This window comes from Galeopterus variegatus, unplaced genomic scaffold (genome assembly GCF_000696425.1).
Source record: "Galeopterus variegatus unplaced genomic scaffold, G_variegatus-3.0.2 Scaffold9913, whole genome shotgun sequence".
Taxonomy (NCBI): Eukaryota; Metazoa; Chordata; class Mammalia; order Dermoptera; family Cynocephalidae; genus Galeopterus; species Galeopterus variegatus.
Genome location: NW_007736024.1, coordinates 39917 through 50111, shown reverse-complemented (window position 1 = coordinate 50111; position 10195 = coordinate 39917). Strand labels below are relative to the sequence as shown.

The 10195-nt window shown below is 45.3% G+C and overlaps 1 protein-coding gene across 1 annotated transcript in view; it reads left to right on the top strand.

Moving 5' to 3' along the window:
* LOC103609661 (junctional adhesion molecule-like) overlaps positions 1-5013 on the top strand; it is a 17220-nt gene extending 12207 nt beyond the window's left edge. Inside the window, exons 4-6 of the mRNA XM_008593962.1 lie at positions 1399-1473; positions 2702-2788; positions 4505-5013. Coding sequence (XP_008592184.1) covers positions 1399-1473; positions 2702-2788; positions 4505-4597 — 255 coding nt within the window. The 3' untranslated portion in view covers positions 4598-5013. The remainder of the gene's footprint in view (positions 1-1398; positions 1474-2701; positions 2789-4504) is intronic.
* Positions 5014-10195: the final 5182 nt, after the last annotated feature.

The following is a 10195-nucleotide window of genomic DNA, read 5'->3' as shown; positions in this document are numbered from 1 at the left end:
TGCCTTCTGGGTTTGCACTCCCAACCTCAGAGCTCTCTGATTTGGTTTTGAACTTGGTTAGCCTGTCTTTGCTCTGGGCATGCTGAGGGCACTGAACTGAGAGCTGGACAACCTGGGTTCCACTATCAGTTTACTTCCCTTCTCTGGGCCTCAGTTTCCCTCAAAATGAAGAACATCATTTCCATGTCTAAAGAGATAGACTGATATGCTGAGATTTGTGCATCAACATGGTTGCTGCAGCATTGCTTGTACTTAAAAATTGGAATCATTGTCAATGTCTGTCAGGAAGGTATTGGTATTTCACTTAAATACTGTGCAACCCTGTATGCAATGACATGAAAAGATATCCAAGGGGCAGTGATATAAGCTTATGTATGATCTCATTTTTATAAAAAAGAAAATAATGCTCACTTCAGCAGTGTATATTCTAAGTATATCTTGTGTGAGCTTACTTATGCTTGCATTGAGAGAGGTTTGGAAGGGTAATTCTAAAATATGAATAGTGGTTTAGTATTTGAGATCAAAGAGAAGATGGATCTCAGGGCGGTGAGTGGCTCACGGGGAACTTCGACTTCCACCTGTCTGCATTTCTGTATTATTTGAATAATTTTACAATGAGAATATACAACTTTATAATAGAAAATATGATAAAAATATTTCCATTTTGAGACAAAAAATAGGGTTTCTTTCCTAGCTTTAACCCTGATTTTTTGTGTGGTTTTCTTTTTAGCTCTGCCTTAGGTCAAAATAGAAAAAAAGAAAGTGCTCATATACCCACTGGCAAATGATCACAAGACCAAAGGCCAAGGGGCCCTGCAGGGAAGGACTGGGAGCTCACAGCTTGGGCGGGGTGTTTGTGGGGATAAATCTGCTAGGGCCTTCCCTGGAGAGGCCGGGAGCCCTTTGAACTGGTGACTTGCTGTGCTGGTGCTGCCCCCTGCTGGTTCACCTACATATCTCTAGTGCTCAGAAATGCAGGAAGATGCTGAAGTCTAATTCCCATGGCTGCTCTCTATTCATGCACTTAAACGTGTATCTCCCATATGCACAGAAAATTGTTAGAGTGATAATAGAGAAGTTGAAGCTGTTTTTCAGCCTAAACTATCTCCAGAATGCCTTCTTGTTCTCCTCTAGAAGGGCCCCACTTCTCAGGTGTCAAGATGAGCAGGGCAGCACTGGCTGCAGGAGTCTGGAGAGCATAGTTCCTCCTCGGGGTCTCTCTTTTCCCAAAGCTATGTCAAGGTTTTGTGTAGGCAACCTTGAATACACAGTGCTGCTGGTTAATTCCACACTGGAGAGCATAGTTCCTCCTCGGGGTCTCTCTTTTCCCAAAGCTATGTCAAGGTTTTGTGTAAGCAACCTTGAATACACAGTGCTGCTGGTTAATTCCACATGATTTTCATGCCTTGCAGTCCAGAGAATTCTACAGCCTTGGTGAAAAGCCTGGACAACACAAAGAAAGCTAATCCAGAGGTGAGAGAAGAACTCTGCCCTTTTGCCGCTGTGCCCTGTGAGGGGAAGGCGGACACACGCACCAGCACGAAGCACTAAGTAGATGCAGGAGGTGCTATTATCATTCCCTTGGGACTGTGTCTTACCTGTCTTATGTCTCAGCTCGCAGGCCAGTGCCTGGTACACAGCAGGGGCCTAAGAAACCTTTACACTAGAATAAGAGCCTCCCTATAAGGAGTGGAGTGGGGTGGGGGTGGGCTGGGCCAGACCAGCCTGGGCAGCAGATCCTCATAGTGGGCCAAGGAAGGAGCACTGGACTTGGAGTCAGAGAGCTCTGCCACTTCCCTGAGCCTCATCAGTAAAATGAGGAAAAGGACAAACATATTAGCCCTGCTGGCCACAGTGTTATTGTAAGGCTCAAGTAAATTGATGACATGTGAGTGCTTTGTAATCTACAAGACACTGTGTAAATGTGAGGGGGAATTATGGTACATTCAGGAGTTAAGGAATTAATGGTTAAGATTAAACATTCAGGGACCTGTAGAAAAGAGAGGACCAAGAAGAACTTTTTCCTCCATGTTGGTTTGTAACGAATTTATAAATAATTGCTACTTGTGGCTGAGAAATGGATTAATCTCCTCTAACTCCTATTCTCTCCCTTCCTTCCTTCCTTTCTCTCCCCCCACCCCCTTCTTTCTCTTTTAAAAACTCCTCTTTGTATAGTTACCTTTCTATCTAGTGGGCCTCTTCTGGAGGCCCCTGCACCATGTTGGGAGAAAATTGCCACTAGATGACTTTTCTTTCCCAAAGAGTGACAGGACTGTGAATCATGAAGTGTCACCAGCCTCACAGATGTGAGGTTCAGAGAGGGCTGCCACCTCTGAGAGGGATGATGACAATTAGCTGCTGATTAATGCCATGCTGCCATGACTCTAATTCAAAGAAAATACACACAGAATATAAATCATTTAGCAAGATAAGGATTCCCTGCTGCTACCTAAATGTCCATCTAAACAAAGATATTTGGCTTTTGAAGCAAAGAATTTGGTTCTTAAGACAGTGCTCTTTGCTGTTAATTTTCAAGAAGACTGAAGACTGGATTATCATTATTGATGATAATTCTCTAGTTCTCAGTAACACTCTCAACTTACTGGTTGATGCCCTGCAAATAGGAGTAAGTGGACTTTTCTCTGGCATATAACATTTGCCTAATTTAAAAAAAACTTTTGTACCATTTTCCCCCCTCTAGAAACACATTTACTTCTCAATAACTGCACAGGAGGTGATGGAGGAAGAAGAACCAAGTGAAAAATCAGAGGCTACCTACATGACCATGGTGAGAATGATTCTGGGCCGCAGCTGAGCCAGGTGTCTAGAGGTGGGAGAAGGAGTCGCTAGGGATATGGCAAGCTTGTGGGTGGTGGACATGGCTCGGTAACCTGGGGAGGTTTTTTGCTTAGGGCAGAGATTTTTCTAAATAGTAGAAAAGTCTGAGAAACTGAAGCTCTGCTAGAGAGAAGAGTAATATCAAACTTGCCTTCATATCCAATCTCAAGGATTAAAAGTCATCACTAGAGATCACTGATTTTAGCAGTAAGAAGAGGTGAAGAATGGTCTTCATTGGGAGTAGAGAGTAACTTTGCATCATCAGTAGAGCTGCAATTAAACAAAACCTAATAAAGGGAGGGTGATGGGATCCTTGAACAAGTATTGTGTTGCAGGGGATTGTTTTCCTTCCTGTCAAAAGTAGGAAGTTGTCAAAGTAGGGTATATTCAGTGACTTAATATACTTTGACATAATCTAACTGCCAGGCAGGCTGCATGCTGTATTTCATGTGATAATATGGTGTCTGATTCCTACTTTCCCTTTGCTCAGATTTCTGTAGCTCCCCAGGAAGTTCAGCACATAGAAAAGGCACCTAGCTGTTTAGTGAGTAGGGGTAGGGATAAAAGGAGTTAGCTGGCAGTGAGCACGATGCTATTTGTAGACTAATTATAGGCACCCTGCCCATTAAGGAGCAGTGTTCTGCTGGGTTCAGGAAGGCTAGACTCCTCTGCCTGTGGAATGATGGGCTGTGTTTGTTCCTGTCACACCAGCACAGGACACATGACTCCCAGCTGATTGCAGCAGAGCAAGGTCTGCCAGGGAAGTGTGGGGTCATAGACCTTGTCTGGTTCCACCCAGTGAAACCTTAGTTCCACTCTGAAGTTGCAGATGAATAGAATCATTTTCCTCCTACAACTTTCTCTTGTTATTGCCATGTGATGCCACAGTAACTTGCCAGGCCTCATCCTGGCTCTTAGAGACCTGCTGATACAGCTGCCTTACGGTTACTGCTGTGTGTCACCCACCAGAGTGACACTGTTTGCAGAAAATCTCTGAGGTAAAGATAATATAGAAATGACAGTCATCTTCACAGCCACCTTCCCCATGTTCAGTGCTAGGTGCTTGCAATTTAGACTCTGCGGAAAACAGCACCTCTGTCCTCTTGAATTGGTCCAATAGAGTGAGTGTGATCAGAGGCCAGGGCCCCAAACGCAAAAGCCTTCAAGGGCCGAACAAGTCATTTTAAAACTATGTGCCTAATTAAATAAGTGAACTTGGGACTACAGGCCACTTGTTTGAGACTTCAGGTATAGAGGTGATCTTTAGGGAGCAGGAGTAAAAAAGAACCATTGATTTTGTTGCTGTTGTTGATTGATTAAATTTACTTAAGCGTGGAGGACACCATGCTATTTCCCCTTTCTAAGGCTGTACACACAGTAGTTAGGATCACAAACTTTGGAGTTGGACAGACCTGGGTCCAAATACTGACTCTGTGACTTAGCAGCTAGATGGTCTTGGGCGGGTAACTGAGCCTCTCCTGAGCCTGTTTCTTTATCCTTAAAGTGGGAATAATAATACCTACATCCTGGGTGGTGAGGATCAAGTGATATAATGCACGTGAAATTCAGTATTGGGCCAAGCACATGAAAAACACTTAGTGAATGGCTGCTGCTATTATTATTGAACTACTTCTCACAAGTGTGCTTTGTTTCTTTTCCCCCGCAGCACCCAGTTTGGCCTTCTCTGAGGTCAGATCTGAGCAACCCACTTGAAAAAAAGTCAGCTGGGGAAATGCCAAAAACAAAGCAAGCTTTTTGAGAAGAAAGGAGAGTTCCCTTCATCGTAGCAGTGGCAGAGACCCTTTCCTCTGCACGTGCCGAGCCGCTGCACCAGTTATTTCCAACCCCCCACCCTCCCAGTTGTCCTCCCTCGTTGCTTGGTCAAAGGGCTGAAGATGGAGGGGTTGGAGCCTGGCAGAAAGACTGGACAGTTCTGGAGGAACAGGCCCTGATGAGGGGAGGGGGAGCATGAACTTGGCTGCTCTGGCGTGGACACTGGCCCTGGGGAACCTGGCTGAGCTGCCGTGGTGGCCTCAAGCACTTCATCGGATCAGACCCTTCACATGGGTAGTGTTCTTTGTGGATGAGTTACTGGGAAGCCTCACAGAGATAGAGACCAACCCTAATGATTCCTTTGGTACATTATCCCTCAATAAACATGGTTTGTGGAAATCATCCCATTTCTATGCCCTGGCTGAGAGGCAAGTGGAGTCTTGGTGAGGAATTTACAGTTGGGAACTCCTGGAAGAACTGCTGCTCCTGGAGGAAAGCTGTATGGGGACTCAGCACGCCGGGGCTGGTTTGGTCCTGGGAAAGGATTGGTGGGTGAATGTGTTGGAAGTGGGGTATGAATACAGCTCTGGGATTTAACCCAGTGGTTCTTCATTGCTGGTGGCCCTTTGCTGGGCCTCACCACAGGCCTCCTGATTTGAAATTCCTAGGTGGAGCTTAGGCATCTGTCTATTTCAAAGGTGACACTCATGGGTTGCCAAAGTGGACAGCCACAGATTTAACTCTTGGTCTGAAATGCAAGGTTTCTATACTTTTTGGTTATCATGATAAGATATGATTAGTCTTAAAAACCCTTTGGTTCTGAACTTGGACTTCCAGCCTCCACTCAGTGCCAGTCTCCTTTCCTTGCCTACCACAGGCTCTTTCTCATTCTCTGCATCCCTTTCTTCCCCTTTAGAGGAGGTCTTTTCTGGTTCTCTGATTTCTGATCCATTCTCAAGTGTGGCTGCTTTTTTGAAGGATTTCCCTAACCAAACATTAGTATGTATAACATTCTCTGCATCCCTTTCTTCCCCTTTAGAGGAGGTCTTTTCTGGTTCTCTGATTTCTGATCTATTCTCAAGTGTGGCTGCTTTTTTGAAGGATTTCCCTAACCAAACGTTAGTATGTATAACAAGGGACATCCATTCTGAACTCTTTCTTTTACCAACTGTTCTTGTTTAGCCATGGATAAGAGTCATTAAATGCTTCCCTCTTCTCTGTTAGGTCTAAATGAGGAGTATGTCAGTGGTTAACAATATGTGTATTGGAGGAATATCCTGTCCAAGACATACCAGGGACACATACTGTCATGATAAGTAGAGGGGGGAAGAAGACCCTTTCATATCCAAAGAGTTCATAGAGAGGAAGTGGTTTCATTTCTAGGGTATTAAGTAACATTCTCTCCTGGGCTAAGGGGCCTCCAGAATTTGGCTCTTGGGATGGAAACCATTTCAACCTGTCCACTGGAGACCAGTAAGAAGATAAGCCTCCTTTAAGAGACTGCAGCATTTCTGCAAGCCCTTTAGTCTTGTTCTTTGTTGCCACCACACTCTTTTCCCCCTTTTGGCTAGTCAGTATGCTCACATATCTACATTGGCAATTTTCTTTCATAAAACACTAGTTGTGCGTGTGTGTGTGTGTGTGTGTGTGTGTGTGTGTGTAATTGGAGGGAGTCATGCTGCCACTGAATGAGCTCAGTTACTGAGAGCAGAAGAGCCTTAGGTTGTAAGTTTTATTTCAACACAGACCAGTTATCCTCTTACTAAGCATAAACAAAGTTTCTCAGGACTACTGGCCATCTGTACTAGACGGCTGGTTTTGTGGTCTAGTATTCTTCAAGGAGGTCAGGCAATCCATTACCACTTCTGTAAAACCCGACTGTCAAAACATCTCTTCTTCATCACAAAATAAAGGAACTCAGAGTTTTCTCAGAAAGCTAAGGCCCCTTTCATAGATGGTGACAGCAATAGAACTTTCAAAGGCACTTCTGTAATCTCTGCATCGGATGTTCACGGACTTCTGTGTTCTGGTGCCATCTTGTCTGCCCATCAATACCTTCTTTAAAAACAAAAAATACCAGGAACCCTCTGCTCCATATGTCTTTGTCTTTCCTGCTTCTGAGCCTTTAATCTTGGTGCATTGTTGCCAGGGATGCCCTTTCCCTTCTTGCCTGCCCAAATCGACATTCCTTCAAGGCCCTGCTTGAGTCATGCCTGGGTGATCTCCTATTTCTTACAACTCCCTAGATGTCTCTACACTTGATCACATTTTATCTTCCCTTGTCTTCTAGTTGTTTCATGGGTGTGACACTTTATTTTCTCTCAGAGATCTTAAGCTCTTAGAAATCCTGCTTTAGGCCTTTTCTATGACCCTTGCAGCATCTGACAAGGGGACAATCCCTTGTTGAATAGGATCTGAGGGAATGGAGTGGAACTGTGTGCACAGGGAGTTGCTAGACATGGCCCCTGGTTCTAGTTCTACCACAACTTGGCTGGGTGAGGTCAGGCAGATAGACTTTCTGCCCTTTCCTCAGATGTGAAATAGACATTCACTCATTCTCATCTGATGAGGCACCAGTAGGGGCCCAGCTCATACTTGGAAGAATAGGACACAATTTCTGTCCTTAAAGAGCTACAGTCTAGCTGGGGAGGACAGATGTTTAAATAAATAATGACAATACTCTCTGGCTCCTGTCAGCACAGTGACCAAAGCAATACCAGGCGAACCTTTGCTTCCATACTTGCTGTAGATGGAATTGCACTCATTATGCTGCATTGTGAGTTCAGACATTTATCTCCCTGTCTAGAATGTGAGCTCTCAAAGAGCGAGCTGTATCTCATTCATTTCTGGGTCTCTAGTTTTTAGCCCCGTTCTAGCACATAGGGACCATTAGATAGCTATTTGGCTTTGTTGAATGAGAGACTTGATTGTTAAATACGTGAATGTACCCAGGGTCACAGAGGCGCAGAGAGAAGAGGTATTTAGAAGACCAGAAGTAGGTGACTTTGGAGCAGATTTTTAAAGAAGAACTAGGAGCTTGCTGAGCAGGCAAGAGAGGAAGGGCATTCCTAGAAGAGGAACTGCAAAGGTAAAGTCACAGAGAGGTAGGCTGTATGCAGGGTTGGAGAAACCTTGCCTGGTATGGGCTGGCTTCAGAGGGGTCTGGGGCAGAGGAGAGGGATGAGCGAAGTGAATCCCTGCTTTTTCTATCCATGAGCGGGCTGTCGGGTACTCTGCAGGTCACCCGAGGCCAGCATTTAACCTGAAATTTGTTCCTGCTTACCATTCCGCTCTCTCCAAATCCCCAACCTCGGCGTCCCATTAACCCTTGTTCATGGTATGCAAACCTTTTAATATTGGTTGAAGGCAGTGTTTTTCAAACTTTAATGTACCATTCCGCTCTCTCCAAATCCCCAACCTCGGCGTCCCATTAACCCTTGTTCATGGTATGTAAACCTTTTAATATTGGTTGAAGGCAGTGTTTTTCAAACTTTAATATGCTGAAGAATCACCTGAAGGGCTGGCCAGTTAGCTCACTTGGTTAGAGCATGGTGCTGATACACAAAAGTCAAGGGATTGGATCTCCATACAGGCCAGCCATTAAAAAAAAAAAAAAGAATTACCTGGAGATCTGGTTAGAAATGCAGATTCTGATTCCTTGGGCCTGGGGTGGGGCCTGTGATTCTGCATTTCTAATGATCTCCCAGGCGACACCAATGATGCTGGTCTGGGTACCACACTTTGAGAAATGAGGCTCTAAGGTAAGCATAACTAGGGAGGCTTTCTGTAGCCTCAACTAGGCATTCCATAGGCAAAAGGAAACTACCTTCTTTTGGGTTATTTGTAATAATTACTTCTTTTGGCAGGGTAGGTAATTGAGTGTTGTCTAATAAAATCTTCAGTGATGAATGGTACTGGGCAGAAATGTCAAAACCACAGGGCTTCACTACTAAAAAAATGCCCATCTTCTGTATTGGTGTCTTCATTCCGCAAAGCACCTCTTTGAGTTTTTTCTTCCCAGGCTTTTTTATTGGCTCCTAGGGAAGGTTTACTCTTTTGGAACAAATGGGCATCTGGAGATCCAAGTGGGCTATGGGGAGGATCTAGGGTAACTCTCCTCCTGTCTCCCCTTGTCTCACCCTGCCAGGGCCCCTCACCCTTGATCTGGCTCCTACTGACCTTTGGTCCTGGAGGGCAGAGGAACAAAGGCTGTTCTAAGTCTGGATTCCTAGTTTTTCTTAGCCAAATCCTAGAAGCAGAAGAACTTCTGGATCCATTTCTTGCCTCAGATGCCTCTGAAATAGAAGATTCTGGGCCCAGTGTGAGACCAAGTCAGATAGGTAAGCAGCTTCTTTCAGTTTCTGGGCCTCATGAGCACCCTCAGCTACTTTAAGAAAAAGAAGGAGGTCGGCAACGTCAAACCAAAAATCTCCAGCAACAGGGCTGAGCTGACACGTGTCTGCGGCAGCTTGGATGGCTCTGCTGCAGACAGGGACTGGGCAGGACGGCCAGAGCAGGAGCTGAGGCCTGTGCTGGTGCCACTCTGTTCCTCTGGGCACACCTGTGAGCTGCTGACAGTGGAGGAGGTCTCAGGGCCTGAGGGCAGGAGGGATGGGGCCTGGCCATGGCCACTGGAGGATACTTTTCTCCCTGGCTGCCCTTCCTCTCCTTCCCTGAAATTCCTTCCTATGGATGCTGTGTGCTCTGTGGATGATCCAGCCAGAGCCAGACCCTAGTAAAGTGAAGGAGGCACTTGGGGACAGAGTCTGTGTGAGATGTGGGCATGGACAACTGCAGAGGGCTCTTAGACCATCCACCCCTCTGCCTGCTGGTGCTCTGCCTCTAAGCTCCAGCCCCCTTTGCAGGTTCTCAGCCTGGAACGGCTTCAGAGGCCTGGATTTCACTTCCTTCCCAGTGTCTACTACCCCCATTCCCTCTCCAAATTCATTCATTCAGGTGTGCCCCTGGCAGTCACTCACTGCCTATTTATCAAATCTCTCCTTGGAGGCAGGCACTTGCTGGACTCCCATTTTGTTCTTGCACATTCTGCCCCTTAGCACCTTCTTCTGCATCATCCACAGAGGCTAATTGTTTCATCTGTCTTCCTAGTCTTCTCCCTGTGCCTCTCTAAACAACAGGAGGGTTGGTTCCATGTCTCCTTCCCTCGGCGATAAAGCAGTGTGGAATATTGAAAATGCCCAGTGTTTCACAGAGACCTCAGCTTGAACCCTGGCTCTGACTTTGCCCTTAACTACCATGTGTGAACTTGGGTGGGTTAAGTCCTATTATAAGGCTCTCTATTTCTTCATTTGCACATTAAAAAAAAAAAAAAGGAAGAGAGGAAAAAAAAAAAAGAAATCACCTACTCCAGGATTAAGATTAAATTGAGATATCACGTGAGGAGGAAAAGAGGCCAGAAAACAGAACTGAAGTGACTCCATGTTCGAACGTTAAGTGACTTACTCCTTAGGGCCTAAGAAATCGACCTTTAACTTAACTTGAATTTATTGACATCAGGAAACCCAGTATTGAGACAAAAATATGTATAATCATTTGACTCTGTACCATAAACACAATTGACTTT